Here is a 23,297-nt window from a genome sequence, read left to right on the forward strand (position 1 = left end):
TGTGTAAGACCTACTCTGGTCGGTCCTCCCAAAATGCACCTCCTCGTACTTGTCTGCATTGAATTCCATTTGCCAATTTTCAGGCCACTTTTCCAGCTGGTACAGATCCTGCTGCAAGCTTGATAGTTTACTTGTTTAATTAGCAAGACAGCACAAAACGGGCCCTTTCAGCCTAATGAACTGCACTGCCCAGCAGCCCACCTGTTTAACCCGAGCCTAATGACAAAAGACAACTTATAATGACCAATTAACCTATTAACTGGTACATCTTTAGACTGTGGGAGGAAACTGGAGCACCTGGAGGAAACCCATGTGGTCATGGGGAGAACCATACAAACTCCTTATAGACGCAAACAACAGGAATTCTGCAGATGCTGGAAATTCAAGCAACATACATCAAAGTTGCTGGTGAACGCAGCAGGCCAAGCAGCATCTATAGGAAGAGGCGCAGTCGACGTTTCAGGCTGAGACCCTTCGTCAGGACTCCTTATAGATGCTGCCGGAATTGAACTCCAAGCTCCAATGCCCTGAGCTATAATATCATCTTTCAAACTGCTACACTACCATGGTATCTAGTTCCTCCAGCATTTTGTGTGTGTTATTCTGGATTTTCAGCATCTGCAGAATCTCTTGTGTTTCTATCCTTCGACAGACTTCCATAAATGTGTGGTGGAGAGTATATTGACTAGCTGCATCATGGTCTGGTATGGAAACTCCAATGCCTTTGAACAGAAAACCCTCCAAAAAGTAGTGGATTTGGCCCAGAATATCATGAGTAAGACCCTCCCAACCGTTGAGCACATCTACATGAAACACTGTTGTATGAAAAGACAGTGCATTATCAGGGATCCCCACTGGCCAGGTCATGCTGTCTTCTTGCTGCAGCTATCAGGCAGAAGCTATCATACCACCAGGTTAAGGAACAGTTACTACCCCTCAACCATCAGGCTCTTGAACAAAGATGGGTTAACCACATGCAGCACATGCCCCATCATTGAAGTGTTCCCACAGTCAATGATCTCACCTTCAAGGACTTTTTACCTCATGTTCTCATTATTTATTGCTATTTATTTATATTTGCATTTACACAGTTTTTTGTCTTCTGCACTCTGCTTGATCTTTCATTGATTCTGCTATAGTTACTATAATATAGATTTGTTGAGTATGCCCACAGGAAAACGCATCTTGGTTGTGTACGGTGACATATATGTACTTTGATAATAAATTTACTTTGAGCTTTGAAGAGTTTTGAGAAGGTAGTGATGAAACACATCAACTCTTGTCTAAGAAACGATTGGATCCCTTCCATTTTGTTACTGTCACAACAAGTCAACAGCAGGTGCCATTTCGTTGGCTGTTCATTGAACCCTGGAACATCTGGACAGTGAAGGTGTATACATTGAAATGCTCTTCACTGATTACAGCTCAGCATTCAATACTATTATCCCCTCAAAGCTAATCAATAAGCTTCAAGTGCTGGGCCTCAATACCTCCTTGTGCAACTGGATCCTCTGTTTTCTCACTTGCAGACCGCAGTCTGTTCAGAATGGCAACAACAATTCCTCCACGATCTCTATCAGCAAAGGTGCACCACAAGGTTGTGTGCTTAGGCCCCTGCCTTACTCCTAGGACTGTGAGGCTAAGCACAGCTCCAATACCATATTTAAGTTTGCTGATGACATCACTGTCACTGGCTAGGTCAGAGGTGGTGACTTCTCAGTATATAGGAGGGAGATTGAAAATCTGGCTAAGTGGTGTCACAGCAACAACCTCACACTCAATATCAGCAAGAGCAAGAAGCTGATGACTGAATTCAAGAGGAGGAAACTCAGGTTCATGAGCCAGTCCTCATCGAGGAATCCGAGGCAGAGAGGGTCAGCATCTTTAAGTTCCTCAGTGTTATCATTTCACGTAAGTGCAATAGCGAAGAAAGCATGGCAGTGCCTCTACTTTCTTCGAAGGTTGTGAAGATTCAGCACGTCATCTAAAACTTTTGACAAATTTCTATAGATGTGTGGTGTGTTGACTGATTCCATTAACCAATATGGAAACATCAATGCCTTTGAACAGAAAAGCCTACGAAAGTTATTAATACATCCGTTGAAACAAGAGTTTTTTCTGATGCTTTCAAAACCGCAGATGTCAAACCCCTAGTTAAAAAGTCAAACCTTGATAGTGAGATACTAGCTAGCTATAGGCCTATATATCTCCCTCCTGGGCAATATTCTTGAAGTAATTTTAAATCAGCTCAACTTTCTGAATGAGAACAATATTTCTGAGAAGCTTCAGTCAGGTTTTGGAGCAAACCACAGCATAGAGACAGACCTCATTAAGATTGTCAGCGGCCTTATGCTCAGCACAGATGCCAAGAGAGTCGTATTTCACATTCTTCTGGACCTAAGTGCTGCTTTAGACACAATTGATCACAGTATTCTCCTAAATTGCCTTGAGAACCGGGTTGGCCATTCTGGTAGTGCCCTTCATTGGTTTGGTTCATATATCTTAGAGAGTAAATGTTTTGCCTGTCTTGGAGACCAATTTCTAAGAGATACAAAGTCCCTTTTGGTGTTGCTCAGAGAAGCTGTTTTGGTTTCCTACTCTTATCCTTATACGTGATCCCCTTAGGAGACAACATTGGAGAATAAAGGTGATCTCCACAGTTACGCAGATAACACACAATTATATATCTTGGTTGAACAAATGATGAGCAATAATTTCCTAAACTAAATAATGCTAAAGTTGAAATACTTTACATTGGTCTCAAAGCCAAAAGGGATAAACTACTTGCTAAACGTAGAAACCAGCTGGTGTATTCATAGATAAGTTCAACCTCTCACTCCAGCAGTGTGGCTTCAAGCAGGCTTCAATTGTACTGGTGCCCAAGAAGAGCATAGTAACCTGTCTCAATGACATTTGCCCAGTGGCACCTCCATCCACAGTGATGAAGAGTTTTGAGAGGCTGGTGTTGAAGCGTATCAGCTCCTGTCTGAATGGCGACTTGGATCCGCTCCCGATTTGCCTCTTGATGCAACAGGTCCACAGCAGATGCCATCTCATTGGCTCTTCACACAACTCTGGGACATCAGAACAGTGAAGATGCATACATCCATATGCTCTTTATCGATTGCAGCTCAGCATTGAACACAATCATCCCCTCAGAACTAATCAGTAGCCTCCAGGACTTGGGCCTCAATACCCTCTTGTGCAATTGGACCATGGATTTCCTCATTTTCAGACCCCAGTCAGTTCAGATTAGCAAAAACATCTCTACAATCTCCATCTGCACAGTAGCGCCACAGGGATGTGTGCCTAGCCCCCTGCTCTATTTGCTTTACACCTATGGTTGTGTGGCTACAGCTCCAATCCCATATGCAAGTTTGTTGCTGTGGGCTGTATCGAAGGTGGTGATGAATCAGCATACAAGAGGAAGATGGAAAACTTGGTTGAGTGGTGTAATAACAACAACCTTTCACTCATTGTCAATGAGACCAAGGAACAGATTGTAGACATCATGAGAGGGAAACCAGAGGTCCATGAGTCAATAATCATCCAAGGATCAGAGATGGAGAGGGGTCAGTAACTTTAAATTCCTGGGTGTTACTATCTCAGAGGACCTGTCCTGGACCCATCGCATAAATATAATTGCAAAGAAAGCACAAGAGCATCTCTACTTCCTCAGGAGTCTGTGGAGATTCGGCATGTCATCAAAAACCTTGGCAAACTTCTACAGATGTATGGTGGAAAGTGTGCTGACTGGATGCATTATGGCCTGATATGAGAATACTAATTCTTCTGAGTGGAAAATACTACAAAAGGTAGTGGATTCGGGGTAAAACCCTGCCAACCATTCAGCACATTTCCAGGAAACATTGTTGTAGAAAAGCAGCATCCATCATCAAAGATCTTCACCGCCCGGACCATGCTCCTTTACCACTGCTGCCACCAGGTAGAAGGTACAAGAGCCTCGGGACTCTCACCACCAGGTTCAAGAATAGTTACTACCCCTCAACCATCAGGCTCTTGAACAAAAGGGGATAACGACACTCATTCAGCTTCTGGTGTGCACACAACCGAGGGTCTCGCTTTAAGGACTCTGTCTTGTTATTTCATGCTTGTTATTTATTTCTGTCTGCATTTGCACAATTTGTTGTCCATTGATCCTGTTTACAGTTACTGTTCTATCAATTTGCTATGTATGCCCGCAGGAAAAAGAATCTCAGGGTTGTATTGGTGACATGTATTTACTCTGATAATAGATTTTACTTTGAGCCTGGCTCACCTTGTAAAATCAGAAGTAACTACCCTGGGTGTTGTCCTTGATTCAGATTTGAATTTTAAATCCCACATAAAGAAAGTGGCCAGAGCAGCTTTTACACTTAAGAAATATTGCAAAGGTATGTTTGTTTCTGTCACGTAATGATGCTGAAAAACTAATTCAAGCCTTTATATTGAATAGACTAGGTCAGTGCAACACACTTTACTGGCCTTCCAAAGCAATCTATTGGTAAACTGCAGCTCCAACTGCTGCTAGAATATTAACCAAAACCAGAATGAGTGAGCATATCACTCCCATCTGATCTACTCTGCATTGGCTTCCTGTGTCTTTCAGAATTGATTTTAAAATTCTCTTGTTTTTAAAGCTGTTTATGGTCTGGAACCAGAGTACACGTCAGAGTATTTTTTGTTTTATAATCCTGCTCAAGCTTCAGGTCTTCTTCCACCAGTATCTTAAATGTAAACAATTTCCCTCAAAAGATAATTGGTAGGTCAGCATTTTTTTTGAATTACGCTCCCAAATTGTGGAACTCAATACCTAAACTATAAGGGATGCAAGCTCAGTTGAGACTTTTAAACACCAGCTCAGAACTTATTCATTTAACCTTGCTTTTAACTAACATCCTTTTGTCTTTTATTTTCATGTTTGCTGTTATTTTTTATCTTTTATTTTATTTTCATGTTTTCTTGTATCCCATTGTAAAGCACTTTGAGCAAAGTAGTCTGTATAAAAATGCTCTATAATTAAAGATATTGGAAAGAAGAGTAGTGAACACAGCCTAGTCCATTGTGGGTAAAACTGTCCTCACTGTTGAATACATTTGTGTAGAGCTCTGTCACACGAAAGCAGCATCCACCGTCATGCTCACTGCGCAGGACCTCTTTTCTCTTTTCTGCCTATGCCTTTGATACCAATGTGCACTGCGACCTCTGGCTGCTCACCCTCTCCCTTGAGAATATTCGGCAGCTTCTCTGAGCCATTCCTGACCCTGGCACCTGGGAGACAACGTACCATCTTGGTGTCTCTTTCACAGCCACAGAATCTTCTGTCTGTCCCCCTATAGTCTCCTATCAGTATTGCTCTGCTTGACTTTCCTTCCCTTCTGAGCCTCAGAGCTGGCCACAATGCTACTGGCCTGACTGCTGTGCCCTGATATGTCGTCCTTCCAGCAGTGTCCTAAGGGGCAGAGTTGTTGCTGTGGGGAATGGCCATGGGGAACCCTGCATTGACTGTTTACTCCCCTCACTTCTCCAGGTGGTCACCCATCTGTTATCTGAAGTCTGCACTCTGGGTGTGACCACCTCAGTAAAAGTTTCATCTCTGAGGTTTTCAGCCTCCTGCATGGTCCTGAGTGCATCCTGCTCCAGCTCCAGTTCCTTGACCTTGTCATCCAGGAGCTGAAGCTGGGTACACTTACTGCAGATGTGGTCATCAGGGTGACCGTCAGGTGTCTTGCAATCCCACATCTCACAGGAGGAGCATTCCACCACCTTAACCATCCTGCCGACACTGAACAAAGGACAATAGAGTCACAAACAATTAAAAAGAAACTTGCCCGTTGTTACCTGTATCTTCTCACCGAAGCCTATTGAGCCAAACACAGACCACTTTAACACTGCCCCCCTCCAACAATGGCAGCTCCGCTTACACCTCCCTTCTTTTTATTGGCTTAAATAACTCTATCCTGACGAGACTTGCTGCCCTGCAAAATGTCACTCTCTCACCCACTACTTCAAAGAATGATTCGCTCCCGACAGATTTGCTGCTTGCCGTAAAATCTATTTCTTGTTTCAATGATATGCTTAACTTTATGGAAGCTTATATGGCATATAGCTCCGGGGTTGTGCTCACAATGGTTTTTTTTTTGGTTTTTTTTTCTGTTAGTAGGGTTTTTTTTTTGTTTTAGTTATTAGGGGTTCTTTTTTCCTTTTTTTCCAAAAAAAAGTTTTAACATTTTATTTTTTCTTCTTATTGATGTATTGTTTAGCTTTGTTGATCAGTTATTTGATAATTTACTTTACATATTGACATGTTGACTTGATTACTTTAATGTATTTTTTTTGATTTTCAATAATAATAAAAAAGATTTGAAGATGAAATGAAATGATATGCGTAACTGACCTTCACTACTGTGCTTTGTCACAGGCTTTACTTTGCTGATCCGCAGGTTGTTCTCCCGTCATTGCTGTACCTCTTAAAAGAATCTGTGTCGTTGAACTTGGCCCCGCCAGGACATTTCCTGTTACTTGGGTAAGGAAGCGCACTTCTGTTTATTTGAATCTTCTCTGTGGACTTTCTTGTTTTGGCAAATTTTAAAGGTGAAATTTCTTCCTTGAAGTATCAGACCAGTTTGTTAATGGTGATAACAAAAGAGACAGTCCAGGGGAGGCTTAGGAGAGTGATTCTGGCAATGAAAGGAGAGTGTTTGATGGCTCTGAGCCTGTACTCGCTGGAGTTTAAAAGAATGAGGGGGCAGTCCTCACTGAAACCTATTGAATATTGAAAACCTTAGATAGAGTGGATGTGAAGAGGATGTTCCTAGTGGAGAGTCTGGCACCTGAGAGCACAGCCTCAAAATAAAGGGGTGTGCATTTAGAGGAGAGATGGGAGGATTTCCTTTAGCCAGAGGATGGTTAATCTGTGGAACTCATTGCCACAGACAGCTGTGAAGGCCAAGTAATTAGGTATATTTAAAGTGGAGTTTGAAGGTCTTGGTTAGTAAGGGCATCAAATGTTATGGGGAAGACAGGAGAATGGAGTTGAGAGGGAAAATAAATCGGCCATGATAGAATGGTGAAGCAGAATCGGTAGGTCAAATAGCTTAATTTTGCTCCTATGTCTTATGATCTTTAAACCTGCCCATTTTAGAGCACAGCATCATTTTATTATCTCTCTCTGCCATCTTCGCAGTAATAGAGTGAATTTTGTTTTGGCCTTGGTTTCCCACGATTGGAAGAATATTTCCATACAGCATGGATTGGAGCCCATAATGGTTTCACGTGACATTTCTTGTTTTGCGGGCTTCTTTGCAGATGAGTCATTGCATGTAGAGACAGCTTTCACAGAGCCTTCTTTCCCCACAGATCGTGAAGCAGCACCAGGCACCTGCCTTCATGAGCACAGCTTCAATAATGCTTAAGAAGCTGACACCTTACATGATAGAGCAGCCTACTTGATAGGCACCCGATAACAAATTGGAGCAGAATTAGGCCATTTGACCCATCAAGTCAGCTCTGCTATTCAATAATGACTGCTTTATTACCCATCTCAAGCCCATTTATCACCATTCACTTGCTCCATCACCACATGGTAGAGCAGTTTGTATCCTTTGCTAGACATACTGCAGCAACTCACCAAAACTCCTTAGACATGCCCATGACCTCTACCAGTTAGAAGTTCAGGGGTACCAAAAGTAGCAGCCGGGAGTTGCCCTCCAAGCCACACACCATCCTACTGCGAGGTGTGTCACTGATTTCATTTCTACTACCGCAGGGTCAAAAATATTGGAACTCCTTCGCCAACAGCATCGTGGATCTATTCTCACTTCAAGTACTGGAGTAGTTCAAGGAGGCAGCTCTTCACCATCTTCTCAAGGGTAATTAGGGATGGGTGGTGGCAAGGAAACTAAATGCAATGTTAGCATTCATTTCAAGAAGAATAGAATATAAAAGCAAGAATGTTATGCTGAGATGATATAAGGCATTGATCCCCCAAACAGCACTTGGATGATTGTGAGCAATTTTGGGCCCTTTATCTAAGAAAGGATGTGCTCGAATCGGAGAGGGTCCAGAGGAGATTCACGAGAATGATTTTGGGGATGAAGGGGTTAACACGCAAGAAGCATTGATGGCTCTAGACCTGTACTCGCTGGAATTTAGAAGAATGAGGAGTGATCTCATTGAGTTTTTAAAGTCCTAGGTAGAGTGGATGTGGAGTGGATGTTTTCTATAATGGGGGAGTCTTGAACCAGAGGGCACAGCCTCGTTGTAATGGAAGGATGTCCCTTTAGAAAAGAGATGAGGAGGAAATTCTTTAGCCAAAGGATGGTGAATCTGTGGAACTTATTGCCACAGAAGGCTGTGGAGGCCAAGTTATTGGGTATATTTAAAGCAGAAGTTCTTGATTAGTAAGTGTGTCAGAGGTTACAGGGGAAGACAGGAGAACAGGACTGAAGGGGAAATGAATCAGCCATGATGGAAATGACAAATGGCCTAATTCTGCTCCTCTGTATTATGGTCTGGTGTCAATTAAATGGTGGCTTTGCCCATGAAGCCCACTAGAATTTAAAAAGTTGCTATCTTCTGGTGTAGCAGTAATTTTATTTCAGTTTCAAAAAAGCTTTCTTTTAAATTTAATTTGCAGAATACTGAATGACTTCATGTCTAGAAATCCTAATTTGGAAAATAAGAAGGATCAGAGGGATCTTCAGGTGAGGCTCAACAGCTTGTGTGAAAGGCCACACATTAGACTTGTAACTTCTGTATGCAGGATGATTTTTTTTAATATAATGTTCTCTCTTAGGAAGTGGCCCAGAAAATGATTGAAGCGGTGGGAAATGTTGTCGGCTCCTCCCTGGAACAGACCAGCTGGCTGAGCAGAAACCTGGAGGTTAAAGCAGGACCTCAAGTTTACTTGGAGGATGCTAATTCTGACACTGTTGAAGACGGTGAATACTTTGACTCTGAATCTTTCTTTGAAGCCTACTCCTGTAACACCAGTTGCTTAATATCTTATGGTCATTAAACTTGGAAATACTAGTTACGGTATTGGCTGTCATGCAAGTGAACAAAACTCCCCTCGCCTCCCACCCACCCACAAATAGTCCATAGGCAGGATGGGCAATTTCTAAGTACAATACAAGGGCATGTGCAATATTTGGGTTTAAATGGGACAGCTACCTTCCTTTGATTTCAGAGCTCTTTTTGTTATTTATATTTCAGTTTTAGTTCTTGATGCCATTTTATACTTAATCGTTGTATTTTGTAACATGGGCGAGTGCAATGGGGCAGCGGCTGTTTCTTTTAATTTTAGAGATTTTGTTTTTAAATCAGTTGTCATTCTAAATAACTCAGGCGTTATTTTAAATTTAGTGGCTGTGTCTTTAGTCGTTGATTTGCCAGTGTGCTGTTTTACACTGAATGGGGGTGCACTGCAGTCTCGTTGTCCTCAGCAATGACAATAAAGTTCTGACATTTATTAGTAGACAGGAGGGGAGGGTGTGTGCCCATCCATTATTTATTTATTTATTTATTTATTTATTTTATTCCTCCCACCTTTTTTTCCTCACTTTTTTCTCCCTCTGTCCCTCTCACTATAACTCCTTGCCTGCTCTCCACCCTCTGGGCTCCCCTCCCTCCTTCGCTTTCTCCCCAGGCTTCCCATCCCATGATCCTCTCCCTTCTCCAGCTCTTAGATCCACCCCTCCCCTCTTGTCTTCTCCTATTATTTCGGATCTCCCCCTCCCCCTTCCACTTTCAAATCTCTTACTAGCTCTTCTTTCAGTTAGTCCTGACGAAGGGTCCCGGCCCGAAACGTCGACTGTACCTCTTCCTATAGATGCTGCCTGACCTGCTGCGTTCACCAGCATTTTTGTGTGTGTTGCTTGAATTTCCAGCATCTGCAGATTTCCTCGTGACTACCAATGTATTATATAATTTCCCCGCGACAATGACAAAATGGCTGTTTGTATCTGATATTGTATTGTGGAGCTCAAAGAGAATGTTTTGATTTATGAAAATTTGAGAATCCCCTGGCCTTAGCCTGAAAAGTAGAGTGGAAGTGCTGCCCCACCCATCGTGACATAAGACGAGAATTGTCAGAACTGCGAATGTGTGTTTCTTGTAAAAATGCAATTGCTGTATTAAACTGTTTGAGATGTGAGAACACCTTCCTTCTTTTAACAGGGTGATTCAGCCCCTTGACATTCCAGCTTACAAAATTTAACAGACTAGCCATTCTCCTTTAAAAGAGATACAGGTTGATGTGCATAAGTGGTGTCAAGATTTCAGGTATCAGCTCTGAGGCAAAAATGTAAAACAAAGAGAAACAGGGCAGAAATAAATCCTGTGTAACAAGGACTTATAAGGGTTCTTAAAACAGTACCGGCATTGGAGTACCCTTCCCTCGCTCCCCCAACCCACAACAAGACAGCTGCCAGAGAGCATAGCGGCAAGCTGTTAAGAACCATAAACATCCAACAGTACAACTTTCTGTCACTCGTAGCATCATCTTCAACTCCGTTAGTGATATTTAAAGGAAACAGTAAGCATTCCACACTCCTAAACTGACCTTGTGCTTGGTGAGAGACAAAACAATTCCCCCAAAGTTTATTAAACATGGCTCTGAAAAATAAACCATAAAACAGAAATATAAACTGATAATTGAAGAAACAAATAAGAAATAAAACATAAACAGACTTTACCCAGTGCTCTTACCATGAAAGATTATATAGAGTTCACTGAATTGAAAGTAAAAAGAAATACTCTCTCAAGAGAGCAGTCTGAATGAATATTATTCTACCTGTTGTTGCAGAGTTCACTGAATTGCGTGGTAGTCAGTACCTAACCTGGCCAAACCAGACCAGACCTTGCTATCCAAGCACTGCTAACGTTACCTGGTAGAGGGTATGGGAGAAAAGTATTTTGTGAAGAATTCGATGTAGTGGGGAGGCTGTCGATGCATTTCTGTGCTTTGTCTACCAAGCGTAGCCACTTCTTGACACCGCTGGGAAGAGTGATACGGAGCTGTGCAGGGTATAGTAGAAAAGGCCTGACTCCTTGGTTGTATAGTTCCATCATTACTTCTCTGTACTCGGCTCGCAGGCTCAAAACTTCGGGAGAGTAGTCCTCCACAACCAGAATCTGCTGGCCGCAGTGTTCTAGCTTCCCTCTCCGCCGAGCCTCTCTGACTGGAAGATCTTTAATCTGGTAGCGGTGCAGGTGAAGAATGACCGGGCGCGGTCTCTGTCCTGGGGCTGGTTTAGCTGCTAGTGAACAATGGGCTCTATCAACCTCCGGTGGGAATGGAAGTGTCTCCTTCCCAAAGATCTCACAAAGCAGACTGGAAAAAAATTTAATAGGACACACGCCTTCAATAGAGTCCGGCAGGCCCAAGATGCATAGGTTCTGCCATCTGCTCCGGCCCTCCAGGTCAGTAATTTTACGGGCAATTGTCCCGTATCAGACCGCAAAGCACTCCAGCGTGTGGTGAAAACTGCCCAGTGGATTATCGGCACCCAATTGCCCACCATTGAGAACAACTACCATAAACGCTGCCTGGGCAGGGCGAAAAGCATTATCAATGATGCATCTCACCCTAACCATGGACTTTTTACTCTCCTCCCATCTGGTAGGCGCTACAGGAGCCTCCGCTTCCGCACCAGCAGACACAGGAAGAGCTTCTTCCCTGAGGCTGTGACCCTGCTGAACCTCACGTCACAGCGCTAAGCAGTATTGCACCCATATTGGACTGTCTCAGTACTTTTATATTTGTATGCTGTAGCACTTACTTTTTATTCGCAGTTATTTTGTAAATAACACTATTCTTTGCATTTCTGGTCAGATGCTAACTGCATTTCGTTGGCTTTGTACCTGTACTCGGCACAATGACAATAAAGTTGAATTGTATCTAATCTAATCTAATCTTTAGCCATTAACTTGGTATTACTTTCACATAAGCTGGAGCAAATGTTTTCCGGCTCACTAACACAGGTCATCTGTAGCAAACTCGAGAGAGGGTAGGCACTGGGCGTGATCCTCCACTTTGCATTGGATTTGGTCGAGTTTCGTTTCCAGCAGACTGAAGAAAGATTTAACTTCGGCCGCTAACGCCTCACGGTGTTGGTCTAGCAGCGTGGAGATAGCCTCGACTGTCAACCCAGCCGCCAAATCGACTTGTTTTCCCGGAGTTGGTACTCTTTGAGGTCATTTTGAAGTGAGCGTAGTCGCAGGCAGGGGGAAGAGCAAAAGGTCCAACAGTTTGGTATGAGAAAAGGGGGAAGAAGGAGTGTGGAAATAAAAATAGAACGGAGCGTCCATTCTCTGCATCTACTCCATGTAGCTGCCAACTGGAAGTCCAATACATTGTTTTTAATGACTTCACTACAACATTTTTGAGCACACAAGTAGCACAACTGTCTTATTTTGAGAGTCCTGTTGATTTTTGTTTTAACAAGGTCCAGCTTGCTATTTATTCTCCTCCAGCATTTTGGAGACATTAATCACATTAGCTGATGATTCATTACTGATCACATGTACCTTGTACAGAATTTACCTAGGGCTGCTGGTAAACAGTTATGACGTTTCCTCATTCTTTGTTTCTATAAAGAAACTTGTGTCCTGTGCAAAAAAAAAGTATTGAGCTTTCAATCATATAGTTCTATTTTCTTGATTGAGACCAAAGAGTCAGGATAATACTAGTAAGAAAGCAAAAAAAAATGTAGCAGCTCCTGATAAACTTGCCACCCTGGCCATTTCTCATCAGGCACTTGCATTCTCAGCAAGCAGTAGCATTTCATAAACACGAATTCTGCAGATGTTGAAATCCAGAGCAGCAAACACAAAATGCTGGAGCATGCATGGAGAGGAATAAGCAGACATTGTTTTGGGCTGAGACCCTTCATGACCCGAAATGTTGACCTTTTATTCCTCCATGGAGTGGCCGTTGAAGGGTTTTGGTTTGGACAGGAGGAGGATATAGATTGAATACAGAACAGAAAAATAACAGAAACAGCAGCAGGTTAAACAGTATCTATGCAGGATAGAACAGAGTGGAGATTTTGACACATCTTTCTTTTAAAGGCCTGTATCCTTAAATTTTTTTTTGTTTACAATTTCTTTTATTTTGCTTGTGTGTCACGTGGTTTTGCTATTGCCGGGACGGTACTGAATTGTCATTGATTGTAAGGAGGGTAATCTTGTGTCACAGGATGAAGTTGATCAGCTGATAAATTAATTGGGTAGAGCAGTAGCTTTTAAATTTAATCTAGATTTATTGTCATATGCACAAGTACATGACTGCATAGATGCTATAAAAAAAACTTACAGCAGTAAGACAGGCACAGAGCATCAGATGAACAGCTTTCACAAGTAAAACTTAACTTAAACAAAAGATGCAACCCAAATTTTACAAGAAAGAACATAATTAGAACAAAATATACCTAAGTCCATTGTGGTTCAAAATGCTCATCGTGTTGATATACTGGGATAGTGATTATGCTTGTGCAGCTTGGTTCAAGAACCAGATGGTTCGAAGGCAAGTAGCCGTTCTTGAACCTGGTGGTGTTGAACTTCAGGTCTCTGCAGCTCCTGCCTGATGGTTGCTGTGAGAAGATGGCATGGCTCGATGGTGGCGGTAATGGACGTTGCCTTCTTGAGAGAGTGCTGCATATCAGTTCCACTGCTGGTGGGACGGTGTGCCTGTGATGTATTGGCTTGAGTCTCTGGCTTCTTGCATCCCTGTGCGTTTGAACTGTTGTACCACACAATGATGCAGCTAGTCAGCATATTTTTAACATTGCATCGATGTAAGCTTATTAGTGTTTGGTAACATGGCAAACTTCCTCAATCTTCTAAGACAGGGGTTCCCAACCTTTTTTATGCCATGGACTAATACCATTAAGCAAGGGATGTGTAGCCCCTGGTTGGGAACCCCTGTTCTAAGAGGTGATGCATTCTTGACAGTCTTAATTGGTGTAGGACATACCATTCCTGGTATGGCCCAAAGGAGTGTAGGGATGTTCAAGTCCAAGGAACCATGAGAGTGGCAGCAGACGGAGATGGAGTGGTGCAGAAGGCATATGGGATGCTTACCTTTGTTAGCAGGGGCACAAAGTGCAGGTCCAGGGAGGTCCTGTCACAACTTTATAAAAGAGAGAAAATCTGCAGATGCTGTAAGTCAAAGTAATGCACACAATATGCTGGAGGAACTCGGCAGCCAAGATGTTGACTGTTTACTCTTTTCCATGCATGCTGCCTGGCCTGCTGAGTTCCTCCAGCTTTAGTGTGTGTTACAACTTCATAAAACATTGGTCTGGCCACAGCCTCAACTGTTCTGGTCACCGCATTATAGGAAGGACATGATTGTAATGGAGAGGCTATAGATGAGATGCACCAGGGTGTTGTGTGGGTTGGAACTTCTCAGAGTGGGATTGTTTCCCTAGGAGTGGTAAATGGGATGAGTAGATGGGTACTCGATAGTTGGCTTACGTATGATAGGCTAAAGGCCTTTTTCAGTGTGGGATGAATCTGACTCAGAAATGGCTATTGACACCAACAATATATTTTTTGAAGAACTTGTTGAATTGCAGATAAAATTGGCACAAGTCAGAAAGGTGTTTTTTTTTTAAGTCAGATTTGGGGTGTGACTCTCACATGGGAAGCAGAAAATGCTGTTTAATTTTTGCTGCTGTCATGTTGTGTATCCTCATATATTGCCATAGAATTAAATGCAGTCATAGCCCAAAAAAAACCCACCTCCATGAAAACACACTGTTAAGATGATTATGCTTCAGTCCATTCAGAAAGTGGTATTTTTGTTTTGTGGGACTGTGTGGTGCTAGAGATGAACGTACTGGTGCTGAGTGTTGCACTGTGCTAACACGACTTGCCGAACACATATGTACAATAAATAACTTGGATCGATTCGCATTCTATTTATTTAAATATTGTCCAGTTCAGAGTTATATATTTGATCAAACCGATATATTTTGTAAGTATCTTATACAGAATGCAACATATAGTTTGTGTCTTCCAACAGTAAGTGAATGATATTAATGTGCCACTGATTAAAGTTAAGCCAGATTCTTTGTTTCTGACTCCAAGGCTCTTCCCCTCCACCTTCTGCTGTGGTGTCGACGACAGTTGCTTCTCTGTACAGTGTGCAAGCTCTAACTTTGCTGGCTGAGGTATGTAAGTATGTGTAAATTTATAACTTCCCCAGCAATGATCATGTTAATTTTTATCAATAAATATTTTTTAGCAACCTGAAATGCCATCCATATTTTCAGATTCAATCAACGATCGTGTAAATTCTTTCAAATTAATCTTTTACAGTGGAATCTTTCCTCATTGCTACATGTTCGGTAAATTCATTCTTTCGCAGTAACCGGGCTTGCCTGAGGGTGAAGGAGCTGTAGTTAGAATTGTCACAGCAATTCAGAAAATTGCCTAGTGTAACTACTACCAGTTCAGTAATTATATCAGTCCTATTCCTGCACCCATTGTACCGGGAATTGTTCCCTCTCACGCGCCTATTTCCCCCATTGAGATGATAATTCAATTTCCGCCACTTTCTGATCATAAATTCCCGATCTGATATCTTTCAATCGATAGCTTTCCTTAACGCTTCCGAAGTTTCTTTTGCACAGAATTTTACTTCCTTGTTCCCTAGTCATTCAACCATCTCATTTGCATACTTCATGACAAGTTTAGAGAAGCTTTCTTTATTCTTTCCTCTACAGCAAGGGTTCCCAGCCTGGGGTCCACAGATCCCTTGCTGAATGTATTGGTCCATGGCATAAACAAGGCTGGGAACCCCTACTCTATAGTTCAAAAACAAATAGCATTAGCACAGGAGCCAGGAACCTCTGGTTGTCATACGCCACATAATCATCAAATGGCATGAAATTCCTTCAGGTTCACTAATGTACTTGAGGAAAGAAATGTCTAAATCTTACTCGGCCAGTGGCAGTATATGATCCCCTAATATATTTGACTCTTAAGTCTCTCTGTAATAACCTGGCAAGCCACTCTTTTCAGGTTGCCAATAGAAACTGACAATGAATATTAGCTGTGCCCGTCACACCCACATCACATGTACAAGCAAGTAAAATGAAACTTAGATTTGCCATGCTGTCATGCTGGTAACAATGGTGAAGGGTGGGGAACGCCATTCACTTCTTGTCAAGCAGACTTGCCTCAGAGTCATAGAAAACTACAGCACAGAAAGAGGCCTTTCGGTCCATCCAGTCCCTGCCAACCAGATTGGCTTCTTAGTCCCATCTACCCGCACCTGGACCATATCCCTCCAAACCCTGTCATGCATCGACCTGCACCCAGACCATATCCCTCCAAACCCTCTCATGCATCTACCTGCACCTGGACCATATCTTTCCATGTACGTATCTTTCTGATGTAACGGTATCACAGTTGAATCAAGGTAGATGCACATTCATTCTTTCGCAGTAACTGGGCTTGCCTTTGACGGTGAAGGAGCTGGGGTTGGAATTGTCATAGCAATTCAGAAAATCGCCTAGTGTAACTGCTACCAGTTCAGCAATCATATCAGTCCTATTCCTGCACCCATTCAGCCCATCGAGTCTGCTCCGCCATTTTATCATGAGCTGATCCTTTCTCCCATTTAGTCCCACTCCCTTGCCTTCTCACAATAACCTTTGATGCCCTGGCTACTCAGATACCTATCAATCTCTGCCTTAAATACACCCAATGACTTGGCCTCCACTGCCACCCGTGGCAACAAATTCCATAGATTCACCACCCTCTGGCTAAAAAAATTTTTTCACATCTCTGCTCTGAATGGGCGCTCTTCAATCTTTAAGTCATGCCCTCTGGTACTAGACTCCCCCATCATGGGAAACAACTTTGCCACATCCACTTTGTCCATGCCTTTCAACATTCAAAATGTTTCTATAAGGTCTCCCCTCATTCTTCTAAACTCCAAGGAATACAGTCCAAGAGCGGACAAATGTTCCTCATATGTTAACCCTCTCATTCCCGGAATCATTCTAGTGAATCTTCTCTGTACCCTCTCCAACGTCAGCACATTCTTTTAAATAAGGAGACCAAAACTGCCCACAGTACTCCAAGTGAGGTCTAACCAGCGCCTTATAGAGCCTCAACATCACATCCCTGCTCCTATACTCTATTCCTCTAGAAATGAATGCCAACATTGCATTCGCCTTCTTCACCACTGACTCAACCTGGAGGTTAACCTTAAGGGTATCCTGTACGAGGACTCCCAAGTCCTGTTGCATCTCCGAACTTTGAATTCTCTCTTCATTTAAATAATAGTCTGCCCATTTATTTCTTCTGCCAAAATGCATAACCATACACTTTCCAACACTGTATTTCATTTGCCACTTCTTTGCCCATCCTTCTAGTTGGTAACTGGTGCCCAAAGCACTGAAATGTTGAGAGAAGTTTTTATATATTGTTCAGGGGGAGCAGGATAAATTAGCAGTTGTAGCAGTGCTATACAATTCCAGCTGTAGGATCACGGTTCAATTCCACTAGTGCCTGTAAGGAGTTTGTTGCTTCTCCCAGTGACCACATGGGTTTCTTCTGGGTGTTCTAGTTTCCTCCCACATTTCAAAGATGTACAAGTTAGGGTTAGTAAGTTGTGGGCATTATTTGTTGGCACTGGCCCTGCGACGATGCTTGTGGACTGCCCCAGCACATCCCTGGTGCAAGTGACACATTCCACTGTATGTTTCAATGTACTTGTGACAAATGAAGCCAATTTTTTTTAAAAATCTGTTTCTGACATGCTTTATTTGAATTTCATTTTGCAAATGGTCAGCTGCTGGCTCATCTCCTGGACGTTATCTACCGGAGCGATGAGAAGGAGAAGGCAGTGCCCCTTATCTCTCGGCTGCTATACTATGTCTTCCCGTACTTGAGAAACCACAGGTAATTAAAAGAGATGTTTCCGTGGTTTAAGTGTGAATTGAAAGAAATCCGAGTTTCAGGACAAAATTGACAAAAGCTGGATTTAAATACGACCGAGTATATCAATAACACAAGAGCTTTGAATATATCGATGCATACTGTATATCTCCACTTTATCTAGTGATGTTAGCCTAATATTGTTTTGGAATCTGAAACTGTTTCTCCTTCCTCAGATTCACTCCAAGCCCACTAAGTGTTTGCAAAATTTTCTGCTTTTATTTCTCATTTCCAGAATCTACAGCTTTACTTTAAGTTTCTCATTGCTTCATGGTTATATTGACCAGTTTATGCTCTTCCTTCTAAAATACTCTCAGTGGCCACTTCATTAGGTGCAGGAATGGAACCCGATGTGGTCTTCTGCTGTTGCAGCCCATCCACGTCAAGGTTTGGCATGTTGCGCTTCCATAGATACTCTTCTCCACATCACTGATGTAACGTGTGGTTATCTGAGTCGCTGTCACCTTCCTGTCAGCTTGAACCAGTCTGGCGTTCTCCTGTGACCTCCCTCATTAACAAGGCATTTTCATCCACAGAACTGCCGCTCACTGGATGATTTTTTTTGTTTCTTTGCACCATTCTCTGTAAACTCTAGAGCAGGGGTTCCCAACCTTTTCTATGCCATGGACCAATGGCATTAAGCAAGAGGTCCATGGACCCTCCTCTGGAGACTGTTGTGTGTGAAAATCCCAGGAGATCAGCAGTTTCTGAGATACTCTAACCACCCCATCTGGCACCATGTCACTTAGATCACATTCCTTTTCCATTCTGATGTTTGCTCTGAACACAACTAAACCTCTGGACCATGTATGGATTCTTTTATGCGTTGAGTTGCGGCCACATGATTGGCTGGTTAGGTTTTTGCATGAATGAGCAGGTGGACCAAACAAAGTGGCCACTGAATATTTGTCTCATGTGGTGAGCTGGACGATATTGTAGGCACAGCTCCTTTGTAGTGAGTTGTTTCGTGTTCTCAGCTCTGGCACATTTCGCTCAGTAGTGCAGAATGTGAACCAGCAGTAACTCAGATTGGTAGTGCATCATGAAATGCTCTGACAGAAGATTTGCTAGAGTGTTCCACCGCCCTGTCAAGTTTTGAAAAGAGTTGAGTTATTAAATATACAAAATCAATGATTTAGCCGAGTTGGCAGAGTGCATGCCACATTTCACCAAAAAATGCTAAGACATTTTCGCTTGAGGTTGGGTGAGACTTAGAACTGGAGGTCATAGATTTAGGGTGAAAGGTGAAATATTCAAGGGGAACCTTGAGGGGGAACGGTGTGAGTGTGGAATGAGCTGCCAGCGGAAGTGGTGGGTGCAGGCTGAATTTGAGATAAGTTGGATAGCTACATGGATGAGAGAGGCTTAGAGGGGCTAAGATCGGGTGCAGGTGGAAAGGACTAGGCAGAAAACCCAGCTGACATAGACTAGATGGGACAAATGGCCTGTTGCTGTGCTGCAGTACTTTGTGGCTCTGTAACTGAATCTGAGATTAGTGTAAACCAGGGGTCCCCAACCTTTTTTGCACCGTGGACTGGTTTAATATTGACAGTATTCTTGTGGACCGGCCGACCCGGGGCGGGGGGCCGGGGGGCGTCATGTAGGGTTAAACTCGCCTCAACATGTCTTTTACAGTTAGGGTTGCCAACTTTCTCACTCCCAAATAAGAGACAAAAGTAGCAGTCAAATCCCGGGACAATTTACCCCAGGGAAGACTACCGTGACCATGAAGCCTTGCGCGGGCAGCTTTGTGCACATGCGTGACGTGCGCTTGTGGTGTGCGCATGCGCATATTTGCCTTCATCTTCCCGACTATACTGTACATACATTATTTCTACTTTATATAGGCTGTGTATTTATCATATCATTCCTGCTTTTACTGTATGTTGGTGTTATTTATTTGCGGTTTTATGTGTTATTTGGTTTGATTTGGGTCTGGGAACGCTCAAAACTTTTTCCCATATAAATTAATGGTAATTGCTTCTTCGCTTCACGCCATTTCGGCACGAAAGGTTTCATAGGAGCGCTCTACCTTAGCGGGGGAATTACAAGACAAACCAATTTAGCCCAATATATGGGATGTCCCGGCAAATACGGGACAGTTGGGAACCCTATGTTTAAGTTCAACAGTGTGTGACAGGGAATGAGGAAAGGTGCAGCTGACTTGTATCGTTTCCTCACAGCCCAGTACCAGTCCGCGGCCCAGTGGTTGGGGACCGCTGGTGTAAAGTGACAGTGAACAGGGAGAACAGAAGGGAGTTTGATAAATCGGAAATAAGTTTAAAATGAGAGTGGGCGAATAATCCCCATATCCCCACACAGTAGAGTTCTACAGCACTTCAGCTCTGAAGCAGGCCCTTCGGTCCATCTAGTCCACACTGAACTATTCTTCTCTCCAGTCCCCTCGACCTGTAGCTGGACCATAGTCCTCCATATCCTTTTCATCCACGTATCTATCCAAACTTCTCTCAATGTTAAAATCAAACCTGCATCTATCACTTCCTCTGGAGGCGTTTTCCACACTCTCACCACCCTCTGAGTGAAGAAAATCCCCCTCATGTTCCCTTTAAATATTTCACCTGTCACCCTTAACCTACGACTTTTAGTTTTAGTGTCACCAAACGTCAGTGGAAAAAGCTCCCTTGTGTTAACCCTATGTATACTTCTCATAATTTTACACATCTCTATCAAATCTCCCCTTATTCTCCTACGCTTCACAGAATAAAGTCCTGAGCTATTAAGCTATTCAACTATTCCCTATAACTCAGGTCATCAAGTCCTGGCTAAATCCTTGCAAATTTTCTCTCCACTTTTCCTATTTTAACATTCCTGTACATAGGTGACCAGAATTGCACAGAGTCATCCAGTAAGGTCAAGGGTTATCTAATCACAGGCCTTGGAGCTGTTGCCTCATCCCAGTAAATCTTAATTTAGAAACCTTTGTATCTGTGCCTTGAATATTCATTCAGTGGCTACTTTATTAGGTACAGGAGTGTACACAAGAATGGAACCAGGTGTGATCTTCTGCTGCTCTAGCCCATCCACTTCAAAGTTTGACGTGTGTACAGAGATGCTCTTCTGCACACACTGTTGTAATGTGTGGTTATTTGAGTTGCTGATGCCTTCCTCTCGGCTTGAACCAGTCTGGCCATCCTCCTCTGACCTCTCTCATTAACAAGGCATTTTCATCCTCTGAATTGTCACTCACTGATTTTCTTTTATGTTTTTCCGCACCATTCTCTGTAAACTCTAGAGACTGTCGTGCATGAAAATCCCAGGAGATCAGTAGTTTCTGAGATACTCAAGTCACCCCATCTGACACCAACAATAATTCCATGGCCAAAATCACTTAGATCACATTTCTTCCCCATTCTGATGTTTGGTCTGAACAACTAAACATGTGTTTATGCGTTGAGATGTTCCCACGTGTTTGGCTGATTAGATATTTGCATTAATGAGCAAGTGTACAGGTGTACCTAATAAAGCGGCCACTGAGTGTGCGTGCTAGCCTGGATACACCGTCCAAAATCCATGGCTTTCACATCGTTGAAGAGTGGAACTATGTGTGGTTTTCTGCTGTAGCCCGTCCACTTCAAGGTTTGATGTGTTGTGCATTCAGAGATGCTATCCTGCACACCACTGTTGTAACATGTGGTTGTTTGAGTTACTGTACCTTCCTGTCAGCTTGAACCAGTCTGGCCGTTCTCCTCTGACCTCTCATTATTAGGGCACTTTTGCCCATGAGTTGCCGCTCACTGGATGCCCTCATCTCTGTGCTTTACTTCTGGGTTTCTGGATGTTGTGATTCTTTTATTTTAGTCTTTATTTTCCCATCAGTTTAATTGTGTTGGTGCAGATTTATAATTTTTTGTTCGAATCTATTTATGAACATGTTCTGGTAAGAGAACTTTTTGAATATTTTATCAATGAATGTAAATGAAAGCAACTACTTTGGAAAGCATGCAGAAACTGGAGTGGAAAAATAAACAGGTGGACAAACTCAGACCAAAACACATAGGACCATAAGACATAGGAGCAGAATTAGGCCATTCAGCTCACCAACTCTACTCCGCCATTCCATCGTGGCTGATTTATTATCCCTCATAACTCAATTCCCCTGCCTTCTCCCTGTAACCCTTCACACCCTTACTAATCAAGAACCTAACAACCTCTGCTTTAAATATACACAATGAATTGATATTCACAAGGGCGAAGAATTCCACAGATTCACCACCCTCTGGCGAAAAAAATTCCTCCTTAACTCTGTTCTAAAAGATGTACTTCTGTTCTGAGGCTGTGTCCTCTGGTCCTAGACTCTCCCATTTTTGGAAGCATCCTCTCCATATCCATTCTCTCAAGGCCTTTCAATACTTGATCGGTTCAGTGGGAATACCCCCTCCCCATTCTTCTAAACTCCAGCAAGTACAGGCCCAAACATCAAATGCTCCTCATACATTAACCCTTTCATTCCTGTGATCATTCTTGTGATCCTCTTCAGGACCCTTCCAGTGCCAGCACATCTTCTCTCAGATACAGGGCCCAAAACAGTTCACAATACTCCAAGAACGGTTTGGCCAATATCTTATAGAGCCTCAGCCAACTCAGTGGATCAGACAGCATCTATGGAGGCGAAGGGATGATTGATGTTTGCAGTCCTAAAGCAGAGTCTCAACCCGAATTGTTGACTGTCCCATCCATTGCATCTGTAGATTTTGAGACTTGCTGAGTTTGTACAGCAGAGCTTTTGTTTTGTTGAGGTGCAAGTATGTTCTATCTACCAAATAGTGGATTTTTTTCCTCTTTTCTGAAAGTATGACCTTTTGTTTCTTTATAGTGTGCACAACATACCAAGTTTTCGAGCTGCCGCTCAGTTACTGAGCAGTTTAAGTGGCTACGCGTACACTAAGAGGGCTTGGAAAAAGGAAGCCTTTGATCTCTTCATGGACCCACTCTTCTTTCAGATGGACTCGTCATGTATTAATCAGTAAGTCCTGCTAAACTTATGAGTCCACAGCCATGATTCAAGCAAGAATATTACCACTGAGCCATCTTCTTATCTTCAAGTCAGAATGTTCAAATGTTGAAATATTTTTGTGTCATTTTGATTGGTTGTCCATCATTTCTGACAATAACAGCAAACCTGTGCAGGGGAGTTTTTAACGTGGGAAAGCTGTTGCACTGGGGGCATTTTCACTCTCTTGACCTTGGAAGTCCGTGTCCAGTGGTATGGGTAATCTTCGCAGACTGGGGTGTCCCTTAGTTGCAGTGGATGACCATGACGGGTTTTGTGCCTCATCATGCCCTTCACTCTCCGTGAAGCATTATTTCACTGCCTTCCT

The 23,297-nt window shown here is 42.8% G+C and overlaps 1 protein-coding gene across 3 annotated transcripts in view; it reads left to right on the forward strand.

Moving 5' to 3' along the window:
• The window catches only part of dop1b (DOP1 leucine zipper like protein B), a 199,853-nt gene that overhangs the window by 144,912 nt on the left and 31,644 nt on the right, over positions 1 to 23,297 (forward strand). For all 3 annotated transcript variants that reach the window (XM_063050333.1, XM_063050335.1, XM_063050334.1), the window contains exons 25-30: positions 6,422 to 6,526; positions 8,639 to 8,705; positions 8,798 to 8,942; positions 15,097 to 15,179; positions 17,813 to 17,922; positions 22,793 to 22,942. In XM_063050333.1, coding sequence (XP_062906403.1) covers positions 6,422 to 6,526; positions 8,639 to 8,705; positions 8,798 to 8,942; positions 15,097 to 15,179; positions 17,813 to 17,922; positions 22,793 to 22,942 — 660 coding nt within the window. The remainder of the gene's footprint in view (positions 1 to 6,421; positions 6,527 to 8,638; positions 8,706 to 8,797; positions 8,943 to 15,096; positions 15,180 to 17,812; positions 17,923 to 22,792; positions 22,943 to 23,297) is intronic.

The sequence above is a fragment of the Mobula hypostoma genome, chromosome 6 (assembly GCF_963921235.1).
Source record: "Mobula hypostoma chromosome 6, sMobHyp1.1, whole genome shotgun sequence".
NCBI lineage: Eukaryota > Metazoa > Chordata > Chondrichthyes > Myliobatiformes > Myliobatidae > Mobula > Mobula hypostoma.